The sequence below is a fragment of the Pipistrellus hanaki genome, assembly GCF_964339955.1.
Source record: "Pipistrellus hanaki genome assembly, chromosome: 19".
In the NCBI taxonomy this organism is placed as follows: domain Eukaryota; kingdom Metazoa; phylum Chordata; class Mammalia; order Chiroptera; family Vespertilionidae; genus Pipistrellus; species Pipistrellus hanaki.
In genome coordinates this window covers 5258529-5286122 of record NC_140521.1, presented here as the reverse complement: position 1 = coordinate 5286122, position 27594 = coordinate 5258529, and the positions used below count along the sequence as shown (strand labels likewise).

At 53.8% G+C, this 27594-nt stretch overlaps 1 protein-coding gene across 4 annotated transcripts in view; it reads left to right on the top strand.

Annotated features, from left to right (window-relative positions):
- KIAA1671 overlaps positions 1–27594 on the top strand; it is a 125264-nt gene that overhangs the window by 65135 nt on the left and 32535 nt on the right. The window contains exon 1 of one of the 4 annotated variants that reach the window (XM_084868125.1): positions 19107–19570. The exons of the other annotated variants lie outside the window; for them this stretch is intronic. Within the exon in view, the coding sequence (XP_084724251.1) occupies positions 19286–19570 (285 nt within the window). The 5' untranslated portion in view covers positions 19107–19285. Of the gene's footprint in view, positions 1–19106; positions 19571–27594 lie in introns of those variants that run through there. 4 annotated transcript variants of the gene reach the window in all.

Genomic DNA, 27594 nt, shown 5'->3' with positions numbered 1-27594 from the left:
GCCTCTCGATTGGGCCTCAGGACACCCCTTAGAGGTGGGGAACCCCAAACTCCAGGAGGACGAGTGCCCACCTGGTGTTACACGGCTGCGATGGAGACGCTGCCTTCACTGCCGTTCTGCAGCTGGCAGACCGACCCGCCCGAGGCCCTAGACCCATGGTCGGCAAACTGCGGCTCACGAGCCACATGCGGCTCTTTGGCCCCTTGAGTGTGGCTCTTCCACAAAATACCACGGCCTGGGCGAGTCTATTCTGAAGAATCGGCGTTAGAAGAAGTTTTAAGTTTAAAAAATGTGCCTCTCCAGAGACATTTCAATGGTGTCCTGTTGATATTTGGCTCTGTGGACTATTGAGTTTGCCGACCACTGGCCGAGACCCCGTTAGTAAGTAGCTTAGAAGCCAAGGGGCCTGGCACCAACCCTGCCCTCCACTCTGCCACCGGGACTAACGGGCACCCACAACTCGAGTCAGATGCAGACATCTCATGACACTAGCCGTCCTGTGACCCAGCCCTCAGGCCCAGCTGAACGGCACAAAAATAGCCAGTTCTTCTCTTCTAACTGCACACGCTGCCAAGCCAGACCAGACCCTCAGCCCAAGCTGCTGGCACCGAGACCTGAGATTCGGGAGCTAGTAATAAAAACAACAGCCACAGCATCGTGTCATGTCCAGGCTCCAGCCATTTCCGTCCCCACAGCCCCTCTGGCGGACTGGGTCGTTTGGGTGGTCCGTCGGCCCATGTCTACGAGCACCTACTGTGTGCCAGTGACCTACTATGCGCCGGTCACTATAACAGGGGCTGGGGCATCGGCAGTGAACGGTACAGACAACCTCCCTGCCTGGGGGAGAATGGGTGCTGCAACCAAGCATATTAGCTTCAGTGCCAGACTTCCCAGGTTCGAATCCCAGCTCCGCCCCTGTGGTGGGATGGGTGAGCTTTCCGTACGGCACCTACAGTGGGGCCCGGATCATCCGGGCATCGCTGCTCCACCTCCGAAGAGGGCTTCGGGGCCAGGAGGCTGAACTCAGACTTCACATCGTGGGGTGACGTCCGCCGTCTCCACCTCTTGAATCTCTGGTTCGCCGGGCTCCCCCTCCGCATCCTGACTCCAGGCTTCTGTGTACCCTCCCCAGCAGCTCCCACCAGGGGTCCTTCCTGCACAAGCCTGTCGGCGTGTGGCAGTGCCCCGGCCCTGTTGAATTTGAAATGTCCATTAGACATTTCCCAGCCTCACTTTTCCCATCTGTATAATGGGATGGTAATTCCTGTCCTTCCCGCATCCAGAGGTTGTTGAGATGCTTGGGCAGGAATTTCAGAGGACCTCCCAGGAGGATTAGAACACCAAGCCCGCGTCATGATCCTGTTTTACTCTTTAGATATTTCCCGGCATTTCTGAGCGCCTAGGAAGAGGCACTCAGAATCTCTTAAGCATGACCAGGCCCCACTGACTCCACTGTAGGGTTTATAAGAATTCAGCTGGACCAAGGCCAGCTCCCCCCTGGCATGTCCTTCATTGTGGCACGTTCCAGCTCTTCCACCTGTGAGGGCCCCTCCCCAGCAGGACCCCTGCCCGTGTAAGGCCGTGGTATCCTTAACATAAGATGAAACGAGAGCCCTGTGATGCTGATGGCTGCCCTGCCCTTGAAAGCCTTTCCTAGCCGAAACCTGTCTGGCTCAATGGATAGAGCGTCAGCCTGCGGACTGAAAGGTCCCAGGTTCGATTGCGGTCAAGGGCATGTACCTTGGTTGCGGTCACATCCCCAGTAGGGGATGTGCAAGAGGCAGCTGATCAATGAGTCTCTCTCATCAATGTTTCTAACTCTCTATCCCTCTCTCTTCCTCTCTGTAAAAAATCAATAAAATATATTTTAAAAAGAAAGAAAAAAAAAAAAGAAAGAAAGCCAGGAGGGGTCCCCAGTGGGCGTGGCCAGCCTCGTGCTGTTGGGAGCTTCATGCGGGTGGGCGGGAAGGCAGGCTGGCAGCCCTCGCTGTCCCAGGGGAGCCGTCGCTGTTCCAGACATTCCAGGCTTGGAGCGGCGAGAAGGGACACGCCGATCCTGTGACCGCTGGAAGGAGTGATGAACGCAGGGTAGAGGCTCCAGGGGGGTGCCTCAGGGAGCCAGGGGTCTGTGTGACTCTGAGGCAGTTACTTGTCCTCTCTGCGCCTCAGTTTCTCTGTTGGCCCGATGAAGTATGGGAATGGACCTCCCTAAGGTCTGTTACTGTGCATGGTCTCCCAATCCTAGGGCTCCAGTGAAGAGTGGAGCTTTGGGGTCAGACAGATCTGGGTTCAGATCCTGCCCTCCCTCCTGTGTGACCTTGAGCAAGTGGCTTCGTGTCTCTGAGCCTCAGTTTTCTCATCCGGGGATGAGAAATACCCCTTTCTTTTCAAGTGAAGATTATGTCAGCATCTCATTGTGGAGAACAATAGGGAGAGTGCAGGGCACACTGTAGGCTCTACATAAATGGGAGCTGTTACCTTTTTACACATCTTCCCAAGGGTTTTTATTATGCTGGTGCATGGTGTTGGCTGGCTGCCTCACAGGCAGAGTGATTTCCAGATCCAGACGCTAGAGGGCGCTCCTGTTCAAACAAATGGCCTTTGCAAAGCAGGTGCAAGACTACACGTACCCTTACACTCCTGAGCGTGGGCAGTCCTCTCCATGGAGCAGGCGCTCTGATTGTCCCTGTTTCACAGACGGGCACCCTGACTTGCCCGGGGTCGCACCAAGGGGAGGCGTCAGAACTGGGTTTACGGGCAAAGCTTTGTATCCTGGAGTTCCCGGTCTGCTGTCACTCAGGTCTGCCGCCTGAGTTCTAAGGCCAGGGAGGGGTGAGGAGCCCTGGGAGCTGTGTCGCCACCAGGATAAGTCTCGGTGGGAAAAGGGAAAAGCCAGGGCAGCTTCTGACCTCTGGTTATTTCAGCTCGAAAATTCAAAACCAGGAGGGGTGTGAGTGTAAACGATGGGGAGGGAGTTCTGATACGTTTCACTAGATCCTAGGATGTTCCCGCTGGGAGAGAAGCTGCGCCTATTTCTTGTATGAAATCTGGCTTCAGGCCGTAAGCAGTGGAGGGACGAAAAGCTTGGTGCCACTCCATTTTCTCCCTGGTGGCCAAAGAACTTTCCAGAGCTGAACGGGGACTTGGGTTGGGGAGTTTTAAAGCCGAAGGAACACATGGTTTTCCTGTTGGAGGCAGAACTGATGAGCAGGGAGCCAGGGAACTGGTGCCCAGTCCCAGCTGTGTGACCCTGGGCCTGTCGCCGCCCCTCTCTGGGCCCAGCGTCTTCGTCTTTGAAGTGCAGGCGTTGGCTTACCCCCACGTTGGCTTGCTGTGCATGTGGATGAGTGCCTGCTCTGGGCTGGGTCGTGAAGCCCGAGGGTGCCAGGGGGCCGAGGCATTCAGGTGGCAGGATGCGCATGTGCAGAGGCCTGCAGTTCTGGAAGAGGTGGGAGATCTGAGGGTGGACTCCGAAGACACAGGGTAAATATCTCCTCCGTGAATGTGAAATAGCGCAGGGTGGAGAAGGCCGTCAAGGAATTTGATCTGAATTGTTTAAGAAAACGCTTTTACCATGTCAACTGTAACTGAAAAGAAAATTTTTAAATATTGGGGAGAAAAAAACCTCTTTCCTTTCTTTTTAAGAGCACCTGATGTTTCATGCAGAAACTCTTAGGTAAAGAGGGACAGTTGTGAGCAGATGGAGTCTGTTTAGCGTTATACTAATATTTTGTATTAAACATACTTACGTTAAAATAAGCACATTCATGCCACAACCGGTTTGGCCCAGTGGATTGAGCGTCGGCCTGCGGACTGAAAGGTCCCGGGTTCGATTCCGGTCAGGGGCATGGACATTGGTTGCGGGCACATCCCCAATAGGGGGCGTGCAGGAGGCAGCTGGTCGATGTTTCTCTCTCATCGATGTTTCTAGCTCTCTATCCCTCTCCCTTCCTCTCTGTAAAAAAATCAATAAAATATATATTTAAAAAAAAATAAGCACATTCATGTTAACGTAATATCTCAGTTATACATGCAATCAATAATGTAGGTACAGGATTTCTCTTCTTACATGCTAAGTGTATGTATCTGCTAGGGCTGCCGTGGCAAAATACCACCGATGGGATGGCTTCCACAGCAAAAAATGACTTCCTCACAGTTCTGGAGGCCTGAAGTCCGAGATCAGGTGTGGGCCAGGTGAGGCCTCTCCTGAGGCCTCGCTCCTTGGGTCGGCTTCTCGCTGTGTCCCCGTGTGGCCTTGTCTCGTGTGCACACCCTCGGGTCTCTCTCTGTCTGCATTTCCTCTTCTTGTGAGGCCGCCGGACAGTTGGATAAAGGCCCACCCGAATGGCCTTATTTTGCCTTAATCATCCCTTCAAAGCACCTCTCCCCAAACACACTGTCATTCTGAGGCGCCGGGAATGGGACTCCGACATAGACATTTGGGGGAAACACCATTCAGCCCACAGCAGCCAGGCACCTGGCAGAGCACTTCACATGGCTTCATTTTGTCCTCGCAGCCGTCCTGGGAGAGAGATGCCATTATCATCCCCATTTTACAGATGACAAAACTGAGGCTCAGAGAGAGGTTGGGTCGCTTATGGAAGATTATACGGCTGGTCAGTGGTGGAGCTGGGGTTTGCCCCCATGCTGTCTGGCCTTGGAGCCCACACTGTGTTAATTTACGTTTATCATGTGGCTTTAATCCTGTGGGTTTTTATTTTTATTTTTTTAACTTTTCAGGTTCAATCAAATTGATGCAATATTTCCCTCCTTCCTGTCTGAACTCTGCCCTGTCCTTGTTTTAGGTGTGATTGGAAAAGGCCTGCAGGGGGAGGGAAGGCCCTTCCTGACCCCAGTGCTGCCCAGCTTCTCCAGGCCTCACCCTGCCTGTGGCTGGCCTCCTTTGCAGAGGGGGAGTGCGGGGGGGCGGGGCGTGGGGGGGGCCAGCCTGCTGCCCGCTCTCTCCCAGGCTGCCCGCCCGTGTTTGCCTGGAGCAGCCAGTGAAAGCAGCCTTTGTCCTCCTGTCCATTCCTCCAGGGGGTTGACCTAAGAAGTCCGGTTCGGGGAACAAAGGGGCGACCTGCCACGTGAGCCCAGGTCAGCTCAGTAGCCCGCCGGCTCCCAGGCCACGCAGGGCGGGGGACGGCCTTGGTTTCAGGGCTGCAGAGTTCGGTGGGGCTCTGTGTCCTGCGCGATGATGCTGGGGGCTCCTGTGTGCACAGGCCTCACAGTTTATGAAGCTGTTCCAGGCTCTCCAGCTTAGCGGATCCTCCCAGGTTACAGCGGCCAGGGACACGGGGGGCAGGCGGCAGTTGTCATGAGGAACTCTAAAGCACATGAGTACAGCCGAAAACCATCTGGCTCAGTGGATAGAGCGTCGGCCTGCGGACTGAAAGGTCCCAGGTTCGATTCCGGTCAAGGGCATGTACCCCGGTTGCGGGCACATCTCCAGAAGGGGGTGTGCAAGAGGCAGCTGATCTATGACTCTCTCTCATCGATGTTTCTGACTCTCTATCCCTCTCTCTTCCTCTCTGTGAAAAATCAATAAAATGTATTTTTTTTTTAAAATAAAGCATATGAGTATAAACCAACCACTTCTTTATGCTGGTGGTATTCAGTGGCTCAGGAAACAGGGCAGGGTCCATGGGGACACTGCTCCACGGTATTGGGGTGTCACCTGGGAGCCCTGAATGACGGGATCACCCAGAGACTTCTTCACTCGCCCGTCTGGCAGCGGCGATGTCGCAGGCCGGGCTTCTCTGGGGCACGTGGCCTCTGCTGCGGCTTGGGCTTCTGCTCCTCACGGCGGCTCAGGGCTCCCAGAGCGAGTGTCCTGGTGGAGACTGACCCCCCTCTATGATGGACGCAGCCTTAGCAGTCACACAGAGTCCCTCCCTTCCGCTGTCCGCTGTTGATGGAAGCATGCACAAGCACCCCGGATTCAAGGGGAGGGCACTGGGCCCCACCTCTCAGTGGGAGGCATGCCAGAGGGTATGCTGCCATATTTGAAAGCCACCACGTCAGAAGTAAAAGAAAACGTCATTAGGTAACATTTGTTTAGCACCTGCTATGTGCCAGGCACGGTGCCAAGGGCTTCACATGGGTGATCCTAGGTGATCCTCTCCCACAGCCCCATGAAATGATAGATTCAGCCAAGACCAGTTTGGCTCAATGGATAGAGCGTCGGCTTGGGGACTGAAGGGTCCCGGGTTCGATTCCGGTCAAGGGCATGTTCCTTGGTTGCGGACATATCCCCAGTAGGGGGTGTGCAAGAGGCAGCTGATCGATGACTCTCTCTCTCATGGATGTTTCTAACTCTCTATCTCTCTCCCTACCACTCTGTACAAAATCAATAAAATATATTTTTTTTAAAAGAAAAAGAAATGATAGATTCAAAGCCTATTATTGTGGGTTTTTGTTTTTTTTACAAGCACTTTGGCCCCAAAGACTGGAAGGAGCTTGCAAAATGCGCAGGGCTGCTGGCAGTTTGGTGATGAGCATGCCACAGTGGGAACTTGTGAGCTGGTATTTTTTCCTTCCTCTTCTAAACTTAGACTCTTCCTTGAGTTCTTGAAAATTCTCACTGAGGTGTCTGATTCATCTCCTTACTCACCAGTTCTCCCCCTCCGTGTTTATTGTGAGCGATTCCTCTCTCCCTGCGCGCCGAGGGTCCCCTCACCCCCACAGCCCTGCAGTGCTCTGGGGAGGGCAGGGTGCGAATTTCCCAACCATCTGCCTCTCTCCCAGCTTTTGAGGAACCATTGGTTAGGCGTCATGGTCCTGACAGGGGAACCAGGCCATCGCTCACCCTGTACGTGCGGGTTTTCCTGTTCCTCCAGGGATTCATTCTTCTGCTTCCCTAGGCACTGACAAACAGTAGGTGCCTAATACGTGTTTGGTGAGCTGAACCCATAAAAGATGAGGGAAGGCTGGCTACTCAAGGGTGGAGACTTCCTCTTATGCACACCTGTGTCCCTGCCATACAGTAGGCACTCGATAAATGTTCACTGTACCAAATGCACAGGAGGGTGAGAGACTCAGAGCAGCAACTGTGCCATATATTCATTATCCTTGTCACATACACAGTACCGGAAGTCCATTCATTCCATCAGTGAGTGTGTCGCTGAATGAGTGAAGGAGCCACTAAAGTCACTTCTGGACCAGATGTGTCTTACTTCACATCTGTGTCCACGGAGCTTAGCAGAGGGTCAGGAACACAGCAAGTGCTCAATTATTGTTCATAGAACTGAATGAAAGAGAGAGTGAATGAAAAGCATGACTGAGTAAATGAACCTTCTTACCATCAGGGACCTTGTCCTGTTCATCTCTGTCTCTCCAGTTCCTAGTATAAAGTCTTGTATACAGTGGGTACTCGTTAAATGTTAAATTGAATGAATGAATGAATGAATGAATGAATGAAAGGTGAATTTTTTTTTGAGGGTAGGAACATGTCTTATTTGTGTTTACATTCCCTAGAATGGGGGTTGGTATACAGTAGGTGCTCAATAAATGCATATTGAACTGAATGAATGAATGAATGAATGAATGAAACTTGTGAAGGATAGGCCTGTATCTTGTTCATGTCTTTACTCAGCTCCTAATACAGACCAGGCATACAGTAGGTGCTTAGCACATCCTTCTTGTTGCACTGCCTGGGAATGGATCGAGGAGGGAAGCTGGGCTGGGAGGACCTCACCCATCTGGTTTTGCCCCCTGCCCGCTGGGCCCCACCGCAGACTTTTCCTGTTGTTGGGTTTGCACAGGTGGACAGGAAACCCCCAAGACCTGCCCAGAGCTCCTTGCCATGTTTTCTCCGTGCTGGGCGGGCCTGGAGTTGGCCCATGGCGCCACGCCGTGCCCCGGTGCTGTCTGGCTGTGCAGCAGTGCCCCCGAGGGACCCCGCTTCCTGACCGTAGCTGTTCTCTTTCAGAACTGGCTGTGCAGGCTGCAGGCGAGGTCCGGGCGAATGCTCCACTGAGAGCCAGCTCCTCCAATCACCTACCCTGTTTCTCCCCGAAAATAAGGCAGTGTCTTATATTAATTTTTTTCTCCCAAAGTTGCGCTAGGTCTTATTTTCAGGGGATGTCTTATCTTTCCATGCGCTAGGTCTTATTTTCGGAGGGTGTCTTATTTTCGGGGAAACACGGTAGTCCTGGTGCTGGCCAAGCCTGTTAACCCCCTTAACAGCTGAGCATCAGCCACTGAGCAGGGAGTCAAGATTTGATTCAAATCTCCCTGGGTGACTGTAAGTGGAGCCTCGATGTTTTTCACCTGTGAAATGGGTGCGATAAACCTTTTCTTAGGGGGTCCTGTTCCCCAGTCCTGGCTACGTGCCCGTTGCTTTTGCAAACGCCCCTGCTGGGGCTGCCCACTCCCAGAAGCGTGGTTTCAGGAGATCCTCAGCCGCCATGTTTACGGAGCTGTGCACCCCAGGTGGTTTGAGAGGCAGTGGCCCAGGCTGAGACCCAGAGCCCGAGATGGGCACTCATATGCACGTCATTTAGTGGCAGAGAACTTGAGTCAGCCTGATCCTGGAGGAGCTGGGAGGGTAAACCCCAAAATAAGTCCGCCTTGGGGCTGCCAGGCAGTTCCTCCACTGGCCAAGGTCTGTTGCTGGAGACCAAAATGCTGTAGCAGCCAGCACCCCAGAATGGGGGCGGGGTGTCCCAGTCAGGACAGGGGACCTGGGCAGGGCACAGTAGCCCCTCCTATAATCAGCCGGGGTTGATTCAGTTCAGCAAGAAGCTGGGTATAAATTGTCTGGCATGGAGCAGTCGGAGGTGAATAAATAGTAACTTGGTAAAAATGGAAAGCTCCTAAGACGATGGAAGTCAATATATGGGCGTTAAAGGGGTCATTTGTTCTCTGGCACTTACTCTCAGCAGAGGGCCTGGCACACACAGTAGGCACTTAACGAATGTTTGTTGAATGACTAAGTAATCTAGTGAAGGTTAAAGTAATACTAATGGTTCCTTTCGTGCCAAACAGAACTTTTGTGTGCTTATCATGGTACTTGTCAGTATGATGATTTGGTCTCTACTCAGAATTAGACTTCACATTTCTAAAAATGAAGCTCATCTATCTTTGCAACCAGTTTATCATTCCCGAGGGATCCGCCCGTTTGCTTGTTTTTCCTCTGGGAAGCCAATGAAGATAGCAATTCTGTAGAACACCACCAGGGAAAGAAATGGGAACATTTTCTTTAGAAATTTCTGCATCAGAAGTTAAAGCGAGATGGAACTGCACTTGAAATTTTCAGTTGCCATGGCTACTGAGTGAAACGAATTCTTACATATGGCCTCCACTCCACCTTCCATAGCTCAGTTTTGGCTCCTGAGCGCGCGTGATGCAGTGAGGGGCTGAGAAGAGAGTCCGTCTGCTGTCCCTGCCTTCCGAGGTGCTCTGAGCAGCTCCTGGGCCCAAGGCCACCGGGGTTCAACCCCCCTGTCACCGTCCTGCGGGGGTTCGGTTGCCACCTCCATTTTAGAGATGAGCAGACTGAGCCCCATTGAGTTTGAGATGTGCATTTGTGTATTCACTCCACTCTGTCATTTATTCGTTCATTCGTTTATCCCTTTGTTTATCTGCTCAACAAGCATTCATTGAGCCCAGGCGCTGGTCTAGGGCCTGAGCTCAGTGCGGAGTAAGAAGAGCACAGTTCCTGCCTGGCAGCATGTGTGTGCCCTTGGGAAAGACATCACACACACAAACAGCACATGGTAAATTCATGTGGTAAACACATGCGGGCACTAAAGCAGAGTGCCGTGGCAGAGACTGGGAGGGTGTGGCTGAAGGCCTCTGAGAGGATGTGGCATTGGAGCAGAGATCTGGAAGAGCTCACCATGTGGGGACCTGGGGCAGGAGTGTTTCAGGCAGTGGGAACAGCCTGTGCAAAGGCCCTGAGGTGGGAACCAGCTTGGAGGGTTAAAGCCAATGTGGGTGGCCCAGTGGTGATCGAGGTGGGGAAGAAGGTGGGGGCCTTGAGTGCCAGCATTTGGGGGTTCTTCTGGCCGTGGCAGAGGGCCGAGGGGCACTTTGGTGGGGGCTCACATGCTGGGAGGGAGGATTATAAAGCTCATCCAGGCTGCTGTGCAGGGTGGGGGGTTAGGGGTGGACTAGAGGGGCGGAGGGGCAAGTAGGGAGGCCAGAGGTGATGAGGGCTTGAGTCTGATGCTGAGGTGGTGGAGACTCTGTGAACTAGTAGAGGTTAGAGTACTGGTTCCTTCCATCACTAACAAAACGCCCTTTGCTTATAATAGTATGTATGAAGATGATGATGATGTGTTCCTATTCTCAGAATTAGACTAGTGTTTTTTAAATGGGGGAAGGAGCGGTCTGGTCCAGGCTGGTGCTGAGGGTGGGGGTGTGAGGGGGGAAGGCACTAAGGGAGGTCCGGGCTGCTGGCCAGGACAGCGGGGCGGTGGCGGTGCTTTTTGCTGGACAGAGAAGAGAGTGGAAGAAGCAGATTTGGGGCCCAGATTTATTTCTCTTTCAAGAGGAGCTGGGACCTGGGGTCGGGGTGGGGGTGGGGCTTTTGGCAGAACATCGGGGACATAAAAGGAAGGTGTCAAACCCTGAGCTGGGCCCACGGTGGGTGCATGTGGTGGCCGCCCCTCCCCTGACCTGCTTCTGTTCGCTCAGCTTCCATAAGTGACACCGGCGGCGGCGGCGTCTCATTACTGCACACCGTCCTCAGCTGCTTCGGGGAGTCCTCCCTCCGAGGGACCTCATTAAGTCACTGGGAATGAGCACGCTTGGCGGGGAGGGAAGGCAGTTGGAAGTTATTATTATACCCGGAAAATGGCTTGTCTGGGTAAGAACGGAGAGGCCTGATCTTCCCTGACACTCTCAGCTCCCCACATACCCTCTCCCCCCCCCACTCTCACTGTCCCCACCCCTGTCTTGTGTGGGTGGCTCAAGACTTTGATGTCAGCTGCAAGCCGGACAGACCCAGGTTCCAGGCCTGTCTCTGCCACTTCGCAGCTGAGCAACCTGGGGCACCGCACTGTATGCCTCTGAGCCTCAGTTTCCCTCTGCACGTTGTCCACCTCACAGTGTGGAACTAGAGGTTTTATAAAAAAAAAAAAGTGGTTCTTATAAAATATGGGGCTCCGTGTGGCTCATCCTTTGCCCTGAATCACATCCTAGCATCCAAGAGCAAAAGAAAACAAAATAAAAATTACGTGTAGTGTTCCTATATGTCTCTACAAGAACAGGTAAGCTGGAAGCTGCAGGAATCCTGGGGACTCGTCAGTCTCCCCGACACATCTCTGCACACCAGTCTACTCCGTTGTTTCCTCCGCCTGGTCTGTCTCTCCCCTGGTCCTTCATGGTTTAGCTAGCCCGACCCCCTGGTTGCCCCTGACTGCCTGTCCCTGCCGGGCCTTTTGCTCCCTGTGGAGGGGAGGAAGGCCGGGGTTCCGCCTAGCAGACAGGCAGACCCCGGGACCAGGCGGAGGAGGAGGATCTGGAGCTGCAGACCCAGACGTGCTCCCCGCCTGCTGCAGATGGTGCCGCTGAGCTGGGAGTTCCCCCTGTTCTCCCGGGATGAGTGGGGGAAAGTCTCAGGCTGCAGGGATTCCGGGGTGCGCCCTGGGTCTCCTCAGACCAGAGGAGACCAGCTGCCGGGTGCTGGATGAACTGGAGCCCCACACACCAGCCCCGGCACCTGCTGGGAGGTCCAAAGAGGACTTGTGGGCGGTCGGCCCAGCCAAATGTGTCCCAGAGGCTGGCGTGGCCATCGGGGCCCGGAAGTGAGAAGACGGTTCCTGGTTGTGTCTTTCTAGGCTGGTTCTTTGATTAGTTTCCTGGCGCCCAGTGGTTTTGAATGGGTTTGAGCTGGGTACCAAGTCACCCTGTGCATCCTGGGCCTCGGTCCCTGCATGGGGATTTGGGGAGAGTGTTGTCTCCTTTAAGAAACGTGGAGGAGCAGAGGCGTGCCTCATGTATGACACACAGTCGGCGCTCAGTAAGTGCTGACCCTCTCACCCCTCCACTGTATCGCTGAGTTGCCTGCCGTGCGTCAGGCCTCAGGGCAGGCCCTGCGATTCAGAAAGAAATGGACGCAGCCCTGACCCTCACACTGTCTACAGCTGACGGTAGCCGGGTGGGGACATGGGCCCTGATGGTACAGCGAAGAGTGCTGCGATGGGGAGCCAGGAGTCGGAGAGCCCAGAGGAGGCACTCAACTGAGTAGGGAGGGTGGCAGGGAGCTGGGGGGCTGGCCTTGGTGGTGCTTGTAATGGGGCGGGGGGGCGGGGGGCTCTGGAAGGTTTTGCCAGGCTAGCCCAGGGTCCCGGGACGGCGAGGCTGCTGGAATGTGCCCTGTACCAACAAGTCGAGCTGCTGCGAGGACCTGTGTGGAGACACACCTTGTGCCCAGGCTGCCTGGCTGCCCGCCTCCCTGCCTCCCCGGCCAGCGCAGCATGGCTCCTGGAACAGCGTGGACTGCGCAGAGGCGGGAGGGCTCTCTGCGTGGGGAGGAGGGAGGCTCCAGAGAACAGACCCCCAGCAGGGCCGGGAGAAAGCACTCCTGTGCGGAGGCGGCCATGCGGGGACTTCTGCTCACAGCGGCTTTGACATAGGAGGACGCCTGAGGGCTGGCGAGCTGAGGGATGGGGATGAGGGGGTGGGCATGGGAGGCCGGGGGTGCTGACTCCCAAGGTCCCCCCCTATCTGCTTGCGCACTGAGCCACAGATGCAGGGACGGGTGTTGGGAGCACAGGCCTCCAAGCCAGATTTTGCCACTGAATCGCTGTGCAGCCTTCAGTCTTGACTCTCTCTGCCTCAGTTTCCTCATCTGTATAATGGGGATAGTTGTTCTCGTGAGACGGTCAGAACACACATCATGTAACCTTCAGCAACAGCCAAGAAGTGGGGGGGCCATTTTTATTCCATTTTAAAGACCGAGAAGGAGAGGCCCAGAGAAGGCAAGCCACTTGCCCAAGGTCACACAGTGAGGAGTCAGTCTTGGGAGCCTCTGTCCTTAACCGTGTTTGTCCCTGCACGAGTCTCCTTTTCCTGGCCTCTACCATGGCGTCAGGGTTACAACCTTCCTGGGTAATACAGGTCCAGGAGGTGGCAGGGCGCACAGTAGGCTCTTAGCAAGTGTGACCCACTCCAGTTTGTTATTATACTTACTGCAGAGCCCAAATAAAACCCTCTGGGGGCCAGGGGTCAGCTACTTTATTCATTGTCTCCCCAGAGTCTGGCACATAGTAGGTGCTCAATTAAATATGTACTGAAGCCAGAAGGGAGGAAGGAAGGGGCCAAGGAAAGAAGGGCCTTCTATCATTCTTCCAGTCCTCTATTATCCTCACAGAGATCCTTAAAAATCTTAGGGTGCTGTTTAGGTGCTCGGAAATAAGTGTCTTAGGTAAGGCGACCAGACGTCCTGCTTTTGGCGGGACAGTCCCGATTTTTAACAATGCGTCCAGCGTCTTTCCAGAAATCGGGATTTTTTTTTAAAAAAAAAAAACGCCACGGGACGCGGGACACATTGTTAAAAAGCGGGACTGCCCCGCCAAAAGCGGGACATCTGGTCATCTTAACTTTAGGGGACATCATGCAACCTCATCCCAGTTCTAATTGCTGCTCCCCAAGAACATCTTGCTCTTTTGCTAATGGATCCGAAGGCGGGGGAGGGGGATTCAGCGGCTGTTGTGGGAAGGAACGTGCTGACCGTCCCCAGGCAAGGTGACCAGACACAGTTCCAGGAGGGCCTCTTGTGCTAAGTGCCGGGGCAGAGAGCGGCAGCGCCCTGGAGTCCAGGGCCCCCAAAGCCAGTGGGCAGCCCAACGGGATGACTTTCAGGGGTCCTCAAACTTTTTAAAGTGGGGGCCAGATCACGGTCCCTCAGAGAGCTGGAGGGCCGGACTATATGAACTACTAATTCCTACTGTAACACCTCGGCTGCGCTCACTGCCCAAAAAACCTGGCGGGCCGGATCAGACTCCTCTGTGGGCCACATGTGGCCCGCGGGCCGTAGTTTGAAGACCCCTGATGGTGCCCTCAGCCCAACCTGTTTCCGTTTTAGAGGCGGCCTGGGAGCCCAGCTTTATGAGGGCCCAGCCCTGGAAGAGGGGCTGTAATTACAGGCGGGCGGGGCCACACCGTAGCTCTCTCCAGCGTGGAAAATGTCCCTTTCCCCTTGAGCTCAGGGTGGGGCCTGATGAAGAAGGGAGATGAGTTCCTAGCTGTTTCTAGAAAGATTTCCTTTCCAGATGGTTTTCTCCCCTCTCCTCCCCAGGTGAATTAAGGGCATCTCGGGCCTTTAAAATGACTGTTTGAACAAGAACGTATAATATGTGAACACTAGGAAATGGACTTGGGCTCGGTTTGTTAATAATCTGGGGTTGACTTGTAAAATCAAACCAGTTCTGGTGTTTTTTGGTGTATATATATATATATATATATATATATCCATATCGGAATTCTTTTCCCCGTTGCCTTGGAAACAAGCCTAGGGAGAGGAACGTTGGGAGTTGTGTGACTTAGGTTCAAGCCCCAATGGTTCCTCCATTTTACCCAGGAGGCACGGCGAGTGCCTGCTGAACGCTGCATGCTGAGACTCCAGGGTGAACAGGACATGTTTCTGCCACCCATGGGCTCATGGTCAATCAGGTTCCAGCCCGGTGTGCTAATGGGGCAGAGGGGGTGATGTGGCAGGGTGGACGCCTAGAGGTGACCTTCCACAGGCTCAGGGAATCAGGGCAGGCTTCTTGGAGGAGGCTCTATCCAAGCTGAGTTATGAAGGACAACAGACAATGACCAGGTGAGGGAGAGTGGAATGGTGTCTCGGCCACAGGGCACAGCACGCGCAGAGGGCTGACTAAGAGGCACTGCGGTGCATCCTAGGATGGCCGTTCGTCCAGTTTGGCTGCGGTGGGGAGAAGCTGGGAGAAGAGGCCAGAGACCCTGCAAAGTCCAGATCATGAGTGACTCCTGGGACATCAGAGAGCGCCTGCCGCAGATTTGCTGTGGGCCTTGAGCCAGGCATCCCCCGGGGCCTGTTTCTTCCTTGAAACGAAAAGGGTGACCAAGACTCTCTGCCGGCTGTTCCAGTTCTGACCGTCTAGGATCCTGTGATTTGGACAATGCGATGCTATGAATTAGAACAGAATAATTATCGCCCTTTATGGCTGCCACTTATTATTCTGTTCTGGGCAAGAATGATCTTAGTTGCTCTTTACCACAACCCTTTGAAGTGGCTGGACTTTCTGATCTCCTCTTTGTGATAGGGTTAAACGAGGTGAGGTGTGTGGGTAACCAGTTCCTGGCACCTGGGAGATCCGTAATTAATCACTGTTATTTTTACTACACTGTCTTCCTCATAATAGTATATTTCTAGGCCCACGATGCACACTCCTGGAATGTCGAATATTTAGGAAAGCAGGATGTGAGGAGGGTCGTATAAGGAAGACCTCCTGGGAGAGATTTAGGAAAGTTGCTAAAAGTAGTCTTGGGGTGAGGGGAGATGCAGGAGAGATGGGACAATAGGGAAAGGCCGCCCCAGGCAGGGAGGGATACAGCATGTGCAAAAGCCGAGAGGCAAGGCTGAATATGGCCCATGCCCCTAGCCTTTTGCACACACTGTTCTCAGTCAGCTTTCTTGGAATACTCCTACTCAACCTTCAAAACCCCACCCAGATACTCCTCTTCCAATTGCAGGTCCTCAATAAATGGCCATCTTCCCTTTGCTCTTCCTTCCTCAACTTCCCACTTTCCTGGTTGAGTTTCAACGTTCCCATGGCATGTTACTCACTTGTCCATCATAGCTCTTGACACATGTGTCATCGTTGGTCATTCTCTTCTGGCTTTTTCTTCCATTTGAACAGGAATTCTTTAGAGTGTGCTTGCTTGTACCAGACTTTTTGGAGAAAGTAGAAGCCTCGGGTCTGAGGTGGTCCATTGAGCCTCCTTTGAATGGCTGAGCATCCGGGAGCTAGCCCGAGCTCTTCAGGGACTGCACGTCCCCACAGAGCCAGCACAGCTCACACAGAGTAAATGCCCAGGGAATGTTTGTTGAATGAATGAGTGACCGAGGCTCTGATTTTTGTAACCGCACACGCTTGTCTCGAAACGGTGCTGTCTAGGCCCCACCTCACGTTGTGAATCAAATTCCCATTCGTTCCCTGGATCTCAGCAGCCCCCTCCGGCATATTTTGGCTTAATTATGTAAAGAGATGGCTTTGTTTCCTTTTCAATGCCCAGCATCATCCCAGGAGTTTCCTGGAGAGAACAGAAGAGTTTGCAGAAAAAGGCCCCCGGAAGGAAAAGTGCTTGCAACTGCCCCAGTTTTCCGAGCGACGCTTTTTATAGTCACCGTCTCAGAGCACATTGTACCTCTAGGGAGGCTGGAGGGAACAGGCAAGCAGTCTGGCTTTTCAGCTCCCTTCTGCACCCTTCGCCTGGCTTGGGAAGGAGGCAGAGCCGTGCCATCCTGCCCACCACGTGGTCTCCTCTGTTTTTCCCGACGTGTTTTCCATCCAGACTGATTGGGCAAGGGCCAGGGCATCCCCTACCTTGTCAGAGGTGTGAGGCTGGGACTAGCAAACCCCACCACTTAATAGCTGTATGCCTTGGACTGGTCACTGAACTTCCCTTTGCCTCAGTTTTTCCACCTATAAAATGGGGGTAATAATCACAGCACAAACTTCATTTCATTGTTGAGAGAAGATGATATAATGTTGATGTAATCACAGAGAGTTAAGTGCTACTGACAGCATCCATGACTATGATGAGTTGGATGATTTCATCTCTGAAAATCAGAGTGGTTAAGTAACTTACTCAGGAACACACAGCTAATAAGAGCTCGAGGCAGATTTGAATCATGATACTATATTGATTTAGCAAATCCAGGGCTGAGACTAAAATGAGGAGACTTAAGCATTCGCCTAGCATGCAACATTTAAAGTAGGACCAAAAAAATATCAACAATAAAGATAAATAATATTGTAATGCAATATTTTAAAAAATAAAAAAGTAATGCAAAAATCCATGATGAACAAATGGTCAACATTGTAAAAAAAAAAAAAAATCGGTATTACTGATTTGTTTTCTTTTGCCTCTGATGGCCTATGACTCAGTGCTGTGCTGAGCAAGTCTCCTTTTGTTGGACAATTAGGTTCTGACTACAAATCTACAATAATAAAAGCATAATATGCTAATTAGACCAGACATCCTTCCGGACGACCTTCCAGACAAAGCCACGGCAGCGGGGGCAGAGGCAGCCTCCGAGGTGATGGGGGCGGAGCCCTGTGCACAGATTTCGTGCACCGGGCCTTCAGTGTATATAGGATGTATTCTTGAAGCAAATATCTGTATAGATCATTCTCATTTCTAAAGGCCGATTATGGGATGTGGAATTCATGAGCTTCAGGGTTAAAAAGCATGCACCCCCAGCCTCTTGGTATGAAATTTTTCAAAATACAAGATTGTACAGCGCACGCACATATACCCATCAGCTAGGTTCTATAATTGCTAACATTTGCTCTGTAAAAATCTAGCCATTCATCCATTCTTTCGTATATCTTCTTCTTCTTCTTTTTTTTTTTTTTTTCCTGCATGTCCAAGTTAAGTTATAGACATTGTCAGTACATTTCAGCCTGCATGTCATTAACTGTGTGGGACCCGGCGTGCGAACAGTAAACACGTACTGAGCTCCCGCCCTGGGCCAGGTGCCCTCTTGAACCTTGAAACGGTGGGGAGGGAACCGCCTCTGTCCATGCCCTGGTGGTGCCCTCGCTGTGTGACCTCAGGCAAGTGAATCCATGTCTCTGAGCCTGCGTTTCTTCATCTGTAACATGGGGGTAGCAGGAGAAAGCAACACGTGAGCTTCCCCTCCGGGATCCAGCTGCTGCTGACGCCTCCGACACCCTTCTCTGGTCTCAGAATGCTGCTGTCTCCTCACACCCACCCCACCCCCATTCCAGCTACTCCAGCTCCCTAAGAGTTAAAATCCAGGCACTCATGTGACCCAGTGTAAACCAGGAATCATTCCCATTGCTCCCTGTGCTGAGAGCCTGCCCGCCCAGGATGGGGCAGATGCTGTGCCCCCAGGTTGCCATGGCAACTCCACCCATACTGAAATACAGCCCAGCCCAGTTCCTTCCTTGGGGAACCTCCAGGGTTATTTCACCTGGCTCTGTGCTGCCTTCCAAGGAGGAGCAGAAAGAAAGAGAGAGAGAGAGAGAGAGAGAGAGAGAGAGAGAGAGAGAGAGAGAGGGAGAGAGAGAGGGAGGAGGAGGGAGAGAGGTGGAAATTTGAGACTCGGGGAGGGAGGAGAAAACCTGATAGAGAAACAACAGACCACCAGAGGGAGACAGACTGACAGCGGCCAGAGGTCCCGAGCAGCCGCCTGTCACCCCAGAGGCAGTTTCTCAACTGTTCCGATCTCCGGGGGCTGCCAGGTCTCCACATCCGTGTGCACACGTGCTGGCGGGCACCGCGGGCGGGCGGCTGACGCTCCCCCTGCGCCTGCGGTGAGGGCGCCGGGCGGGGAGCAGCCTGGCGGGCAAAGCCACCGTCAACCCCGCGGGACAGTGAGCGAGTTGAGACTTGGGGGGAAAATGGGGGCGGCCGTCAGCTCCCCGGGCGCCTGCCTCCCCGAGGCCCCTCCTGCATTCCCGGGCAGCGAAGCCCCTCGCGGAGACAGGCACTGATGTCATCCCGGGCTGTGCGGCCGGGGCACCCGGGCCCTGGTGGCTGCTTCCGGAAATGAGCTAGCCGCCGGCCGGCAGGTTCGGAGTCCCCGGCCAGAGGACAGGAAACCTGCATGGGTCAGGTGAGCGGGGCCCGGCCGTGGGCAGCTGGGCTGGGGGCCGCGGCGGGCTGCAGCCTGTCCACCGGATCCTGCCTGCGTGCTCCCAGGAGGGGCTGCCCCCCCGGGGGACCGTGAGGACCAGGTGCCTGCGGCCACTCTTCCGCCCCCACCCACCTCGAGGGACGGGCACACCCGGAGCCAGTGCCACGGACTCTCCCAAGCTCCCGGGCACGGCCGGCTCGGCGGCGGGGCGATCGCCAGGGACTGGCTGCTGGACCTCCCAGCGTGTTGACTTTGCATCCCCGTGGCTGGACTCCCAGCCCGACTCTGAACTCTCTCTCCTGCTTCTGAGCGAGATCCGGGGCTCAGCGATGTAGATTCACTCCGGGCTCAGCTGAGGAGGGCCGCCCGCCGGCTTTCTCTCCCCGCGAGTCCCCGACTTCCAGGAGCTGCGAGCGAGCGGGAGGAGGGCGAGGACCCCGGCCCCGTGATCGCTGTCCCCCGTTCTCATCGCCCGGCCCCATGGAGTACCTGGGAGACAAGCTCAGCGTGGCCCAGACCCACATGACCCAGTGGGTGGGCTCGGTGAGGAGGTCCTTCCAGGACGCCCTCCACCTGGTCACCGCCTCAGTGAGCCACGAGCGGGCGGCCGGGGAGCCCACCGGCCGGGCCCCCCTCAAGCGCACCTCCTCCCTCCGCCACTTCGCCTCGCGGAGCCGGGAGTCTTTCCGCCGCTTCTCCGCGCGCAGCCAGCAGAGGTTCTCTTCCCTCAGGAAAAGGCACCCGGACTCGGAGCCGCCAGATTTTGTAAGCTTATTCTGTTTTTTTTTTTTTTTTTTTTTTTAAATATATATTAAAATAGCAGTCAGAACTCCTCCCCTCCCACCCTACCCAGGTGGGAAAGGAGGGGGGGTCCCCACAGATCCAACCGGGGAAGTGGCCTCTTCCTGAATAATTGCCCATCAGGCCCCCGTTTCCTCTCCCGGCGCCTGGGGAAGAGACAGGGGGGTGAGGGAGGTGATCCTCCTGATGGGAGCTACTCTCCGCCCTGAAGGGGTGGGGGTGGGGGTGATCCTCCTGACGGGAGCTACTCTCCGCCCTGAAGGGGTAGGGGTGGGGGTGATCCTCCTGATGGGAGCTACTCTCCGCCCTGAAGGAGTAGGGAATTCACACGGAGTCCCCCGTCTGTGTGGATGGGCTGGCTTTGCCAGTTGACTTATCTGTAAGCGCCGACACTCCGGCCCCCGAGAGAAACGCCTGTCGGCCCCTATTTTTAGGGGAGGATTAGCTGGCACCTGCTCCATCTCCTCTCGCCCTCCCTCCGGATGACTGAGTGTCCGTGTCCTGTGCACGTTGAGTTGTGGCTTTTGTTGTCTTGCCATCGAGCAAAGTTTGAAATCACCTCTGATTACCTAAGGAGACCCCAGGTGGTGGGTGGGTTTGCCCACCGGCCCATGACCCTGGAGCTCGATGCGAGTGGGCCAGGCCGGGTCCCGGGGCCCTGCCATCTCTCCCAGACAAGCTCGATGGGGCTTGGAAGACGGGCTGGAATGTCAGCTAATGATTAAAAGCCTGGCCTGCGTCCTGCTGGGGCACGGGGCAGTCAGCTCTAGGACCTCACCGAGGATTTGGAGAGCTGGGCCCAGAGAGGGAGAGGCACCTGCCTGGAGTAGCACAGCGAGGGAGAAGCAAAGCAAAGCAAAGCTAGGGGTTCTGGTCCCCAGCTCGGCTCCCTGTAGCCAAGCTCCTGGCAGAAGGATTTCTCCAGAACTTCCTGACGACGTCAGGGCTCTCCCACTTGAGCAACCAGGACTGAACTCCAGGAGAGGCCTGGCATTTTCACACCTGACGGTGTGGGCCCGGGTGGCAGGAGGCTGAAGACGGGCAGAGGGCAACGCCAGCTCCTTCCCTGTGTCTAGCCTGGCGCTGAGACCCAATGGTCACTGTGGGGCCAGGTGTTTAGGGACGGAGTCCCGGGCTGCACCAGGTGTCAGGCCGGCCGCCTGCACAATTGAGGTCGAAAACACTCACACCCGCCCTCGAGGTGCAGGGACTGACCCGGCATCCCCTTGGCTGGCCCAGAGAGGTGCAGTGACTTTGGGGGGGCCACACAGCAGCCAGAGCTGTCAGGTGCAAACAGGTGCCTTGTGAATACGGCATCTCTCATGGGACTGTGTTCTTTGTGGCCCCGGACAAATCCGTGGGGTCTGAATGTATGAGGCAGGTCCCCCAACCCAACCTCTGTAAACAGGAGAAGGCCTCTTGTTCATTCTTTCTGTCCCTCTGTCTCTGTCTCTCCTGTTTTGTCTCTGTCTGTAAGTGCATGTCTCTCCATCTCTCTCTCTCACTCCCCATCCCTCTGTGGCGATGCGGTTAAGGGTTCGGGGGTCGATAACATTCAGCTCTCCCGCGCTGGGAGCCGTGGACCCTGGGCCTCCTCGCCTGGTGTGACATGTGGGTAGCGCTCCATGGATGAATGAAGTTAGGCCGTGCAGGCCGCTGCCTCCTCTGTTCACAGTGCCTCCCCCCAAGTGGGCATGTGCCGCATAACCTGGGCTTCCGGGTTCCCGCCCACTTAGCATGTGGCATCTCCTGAGCGGTGGGCACCAGCTGGCATTGGGTTTGGGGCTGGAAACAGACTCCGGCACGTCCATGCCGAGGGAACGTGACTGGTTCCCAAGCCTGTGTCGTCCTCTGTCAAAGGGCAAAGTTGGGATGGGCACGCATGCTCTGTCGCCGAGGGCTCGGGTTCAAATCCTGGCTCTGCCACCTCCCCCCAGCTGGGCTACCTTGGTGAGCTCCTCCCCTCTGCGTGCCTCCGTTTCCCCACCTGTGAAATGGGGATTGTCATCGTTTCACATCCACACTTACTGTTACCGTCTCCGGGCAGTGATGTAACCGAGTGATGCCACGTGGTACGTGTGCCTTCACAGTCAGAGATGAGGGCACCCAAACCTTCTCTCCCAAACCACTTTTGTCAAAGCTTCCAGTGAACTGGAAAACACACACACATCCCGTTTACCCCGGGCTTTCACCGAAATGTTTGTTTTATGGGAGGGAACTTTTAAAGCCACAGACAGTAAGAGTTGAGGGACCTGAGCGATGATTATCCGTAGGTGGTGTTAAGACGGGGGCAGGGCTTCAGGCTTTACGACTTGGACTGGAACACGATTTATCTAAATAATCAGAGCAGTTCCAATCCTGCCTGAGGCTGGTATTTACGCAGAGGCGTGCCCTGAAATATTTTCCTTCCAAAGCCGGCCTTGAAATAATTTGCTAACGGCCTGCCTCTGCCTTCGGATAGAAGAGGGGGAATGGAGGAAATCACACCCATTGTCTCAGAGCCACAAAGGAAGGCAGGAAGAGGCATGTTGTGGGAAGCCCAGACTAGGTGGACTCCAGTAGAGGCCAGGAGAACATTCCAGAACCCAGGAACAATGGCAGTGCCACGGAGGCCGAGGCTGGAATAAAGGTGGGAAGTGGGGGTTCTCAGGGCCGGGGGGTGTTCTACATACAAATAGGGCTTCGGAATCGGACAGACTTAAGCTCAAGCCTCAGCTCCACTCTATGCTGGCCAAGCGACCCTGGGCAAGTTAAATCACCCATTTCAGCCTCAGTGTCTCCATCTGTAAAATGGGGATTCTCCTGGTGGGTGGTCCAATGGGTTGGAGAAAGTAAGGACCCACACAGCCCTGGCACCTGTTAAACATCTGACACACAGGAAGTGCTTAACAAACGTGCATTTCACTTCCGTTTCCGGGGGGCGGGGAGGCTGTTGCCTGTGGATGAGCCCCACCTGCCTAGATGGCCAGACCCGTCTTCCTGCTGACCTGAGTTGGGAGGAGGACAGGGGTCTTACCCATTGAGTGCCTCCTAACTTCCCAGGAACTGGTCTCATCGAATCTGCACAGCTGCCCCTGAGGGAAACGGGCTACAGTCCCGTATTTAGTGGATGAGAAAGCTGAAGCACAGAGAGGTGAAGTCACAGGCCTGAGGTCGCACAGCTGAGGTCGCAGAGACCGGGACTCCAGCAATACAGTGTGCGTCGGCCTTGCTGGGCCCACAACCCGCCTGCGCTGGAGAGCCACAGCTTAGGCCTCGGCACCTGTGCTGAGCACTCAGCCTCTGGCGAAGGCTGAGTATGGGAGTATTTGGTTCTGCATCAATTATGGAGTGAAACGGAGGCTGAAAATATTCAGCGGGGCCCAGCGTCTACCCCCTCCCTGCCCCCAGACACTTGTAGCCCCCTCTTTATGTCAGCGAGTGGGAGAGAATGTGAGTAAAAGGATGTTTGTGGCTCTCGTCTTCAGTCATACCTCCCCTAATTTCTCAAGTCTGCCATAATACATTGCCACAACCTTGGGAGCTGGAAACAACAGAAATTTATCTCTTTAAAAAAACAAAAACAAAAAAAGGAAATAAATTTCTCTCTCAAGGTCTTGGAGGCCAGAAGTCCAAAGTCAAGGTGTTGTCAGGCCATGCCACCCTCCCAGAGGAGGATCTACCTGCCTCTTCCGGCCTCTGAGGGCTCCACGCATTCCTTGGCTTATGGCCGCATCCCTCAATCTCTGCCTCTGAGTTCATAAAGCTTCTCCTGTCTCTTCTAAAGACGCTTGCCAGTGGATCCAGGGCCCAAGAGATACTCCAGCATGATCTCATTTTGAGATCCTTAACTTAATTTTTTTTCCCCTAAGTCAAGTCACATTGTTAGGTGCCAGGGGTTAGGATGTGGACATACCATTTTGGGGGCCTCTATTCAACCTCCTCACCCTCCTTACAACCTCCTCACCCTCTCCCCTCCAGTCCATTCTCCACCCAGCAACCCGAGGGCTCAGGTCACTCCCCTGACTCACCCTGGACTTAGAAAGCACCAGCTTCTTGCTGTGGCCTGCAAGGCCCTGTGGGATCTGGCCTTGCCTCCCTTTTGACCTCAGCTCTTCCTGCTGCCTTCCATGCTCACTCAACTCCTGCCACTCTGACCTCCTGCTCTTCTTCAGTCAATGCACGTTCATTCAGACCAGGGGCCTTTGCCCGCAGTTCCCTCGGCCTACAATGCTCTTCTCTCTCTCTCTTCATTGCACAGATACACAGAGAGGCTGCCTGACAGCTGAGGTGGAGGTGATCCCCACCACACCTCCGGGCACTCGCCTCAGTCTGCACTTGCTTCATTTCACTCTTTAATTCTCTGTCTCCTCCGAGGGCTGAGATTTGGGCAGCCTGGTGTGCCCAGTGCTTGGAATAGTGTTTGGCACGTCTAGCATCTGGCTCCCTGAAATTCACTCTCCTTTATTCTTGTGTCCACCTTGTCTACCCTCCCCATAGTGTAGATGGGTAAACTGAGGCCCAGAGAATATCAGTGACTTGGCCCTGCGGCACACCTCCTAAGCATTGACATCAAGATTTCTCCCGGAGACCTGGGCTTCCAGGGAGAAGGGCTCAGCTGCCACGACCCTCTCCTCCATCTCTTGCTGTCTGGGCCAAATGCTGCCCGCCGCTGCGCGTCCAGAGCCCTGCCAGGTGCCCCGCTTCAGGCTGCCCCTTAGAGTGTGGCACCGAGGCGCTGGCCTAACCGCAGCCCCAAGGCCAGCATGACTGGATGGCGCCTCTGCTCTGGTGAGGACAGGCAGGCAGGAGGGACCGCTTTCCCTGGCGCTGGCCGCACCCAATCTCAGGTCTCCTTTCCACCCTGCAGGCAGCAGGGTGATGTCACCCGGAGAACAATGGCGCCTTCATGAGCCCAGACTCGGGGAGAGGGACCTGGAGTGACAGGCAAGGCAGGACAAAGGGCCTGGCCGCTCCACTGGGCTCTGCCCGTGTAAAACAGCGCCCATCACCTCTCCCCTCCCTCCAACTAAAAGAGTGGGTGTGCTCATTTCATATGTGGTAACCACAGCGAACCTGCGCAAAAACAGAACCCACCCATTCTCCTGACATTGTGAAAACCGGTCTTGGCATTCCAATGCATTTCCTTCCTGTCTTTTTTCTTCCAACCTTTTGTCTTTTTCCATCTTTAAAAAAAAAAAAAAAAAAAGTAAGTTTTGTAGGTCTTGGGCGAAGATGGTTTTATTTCCCACGCAACATGCAGCTGCGTGCAGGCTCTGTGAGGCATGAACCCCTCTGGCTGGGTGTTCGGGCTGCTCCCATTTGGGGCTTGCGGGAATGCCTGCAGGGGCGGGCCTGGGTGTGCGCTTCCTTGTGGGGTTTCTGAGAGGTTTCTGAGATTGAAACAAGATCCTCCCCATCTTGGGAGCCTGAAGGCCCCTCTGTTATTCTCCCTTTCCCTCTCTTCTCCAGTGTTTTCGGATCTCAGATGTTTTGTTCAGACACATGCCTCTTGCTTCCTCACCATAAAGTCAGAAACTTCAGGAAGGAAATCTGGATTGATCCACATCTGGGGGAAGGTTGTATTTTTAGATTTCATGGAGAGTGTGCTCTTTAGCAAGGAGTCATACAAGATAATTCCTTACTAGAGGAAATGGTATGCTGGGTCAGCTACAGTGGGCTGCTGGTAAATGGTTTTGTTCCTTGTTTGTTTGTTTGTTTTTAAATATATTTTTATTGATTCCAGAGAGAAAGGGAGAGGGAAAGAGAGAAAGATAAAAACATCCATGATGAGAATTAGTCATTGGCTGCCTCCTGCACACCCCCTACTGAGGACTGAGCCCACAACCCGGGCATGTACCTTGACCAGGAATAGAACCGTGACCTCCTGGTTCATAGGTTGATGCTCAATCACTGAGCCACGCCAGCCAGGCTGCTGGTAAATGTTTAACAACGGGGTTTGGGTGAGCAAAAGTCCTGATTTGTAGTGTTGTATTCCACCAGAGCCAATTTTAAGCTATTAATTAGCACAGGGAGCTGGGAAAAGTTGCATAGTATGTCATTATTATACAGTATTTGTACCATACAGATTGAGTATATGTAGATGATCTGAAGGCCGTAGATAATAGTAAATATCATAATTGGAAAGTGATACCGTGTGCATATTTTTTTTACCTTTGCTTTTAATATGATATATTTCATTGTGAGTTTATATAATTTAAATTTTAGCAATGTCTTATAACAAGTGGCTCACAGAGGGCTCCTAAAAATATCACTGTTGCCTTAGGAAGCCGGGACCAGCCAGCTCCAGCAAACCAGCCTTGGTTAGGAAGGCAAGTTGTGGGACCCAAGAGTTGTGGGTGTGTGTCCTGGTTCCGCCTCTTGCGTGCTCTGTGACTTTGAATAAGCTACTTGGTCTGGTTACGCCTCCATTTAGTCTGTGAAACAAGGCCAGTCCTGTTACCTTGCTCCACGTCTGTGGTGGAGATTATTTTGAGGCAATGCACATGAACACTTCACATAGTACTTGGTGTATAGTAGGATCTCAATAAATCGTTTCTGTCATTATCATCATTGTTTTTTGTTTAGTGTTCGATTGTTGTTGGCAAGACACATTCAGACACTGGTTGGCAGCTGCCAGGTTGGCCCCCGACGATCCTCATCTTTTGATATTCACTCCATTATGAAGGCCCCTCCTGTACCAGGTTGGTCAGTGTGACCGGTAGAATATAGCCGAGTGATGGTGTCACTTGTGAGATCAGGTTACTGAAGACACTGTGACTCGCCTCTTGGTCACTCTCCCTTTTTAGAGCATTTTCCCGTGGGGGGAAGTCAGCTGCCATGTCTTGAGGACAGTCAGGCAACCCCATAGAGGGGCCCACGTGGCTATCAACCAGGAAGTGAAACCTGCCAGCAACCATTCCAGTGAGCTTAAACCACTCAGCCGAGCCCCTCCTGGATCCCCGACTTCCAGATACTACCAGAGAGAACATTTGTTGTTTCGGGCCAGTGAGTTTGGGGCTATTTGTTACGCAGCAATAGATAACTGATACAAGTTCCTTTTCATTTCGACCTACCACAACAGTCTGAGGATGACCAGGAAGTGTTACTGAATCCCTCATCTCACAGATGAGTAAATTGGGGTGAGGAGAGAACTCGGGTGATCTGCCCAAGATCTTATAATGTGGTAACGCTTGGTGTTCCCGGTGGGTGCTTTTCTCATCTCAGGGGTCCTTGCTTGTAAAGGAGGCTGCTCAGCCAGCCTAGGTTTGTGGTCCCAGGGGCTTCTGAGCAACTCATCCTTTTAGGAATTGGCATGAATCTGGAATCCATTTCTTGGATCCTGAGTGCTCATCACCCCATTTAACTCATCAAACATTCATCGTAAGGGCTGGGCCATAAACAGCAGTGAACTCTGCTTGGATTTGAGAGCAAGGCATACTCCATCGATTTCCAGGCCCTTTGGATTGTCCTGCCCCATTGAGAGGAGGGTCCTCAAGCATAACTTATAACCAAGAGTTAAACGTTGCAAAGTTTGTGAACAGTTTTACTATTTTTAAACAGATTTGGTATCCTTGGCTGTCCTTTCTTGATTGAAGAAAAATAAAAAAGGATGCAGGTAGAATTAGGTCAGTCCAGTTAAGAGCTTGGCTTTCTCTTTAACGCAGATCTGAGTTCGAATCCCTCCCTGCTGCCTCCATGGCTACTTGATGTGAAAGCACACTGGGGTCATGAGCAGCCATGGCTAACGGGGAACGAGGCAGCAGTGCAGGGTTAAAGAAGAGGCTGAGGGCAGACCAGTTGGTGGCTTCCCTTCCTTGGCTGTTGTTTCCTTTCTCCTGCATAAATACGAGCCCTCTTGGGGGAGGGATAAAAAAAGAACGGAGGCCTTCGGAGCTCAGCTTAATGAGTTTCCTAATCTCTTCATATAACGTGGAGCCCTGTGGATTTCCAGCAGCTCAGTGCCGTGCCGGGGGTGGGAGTGGAAGCCTGCCAGGCTCAGGAGCCGA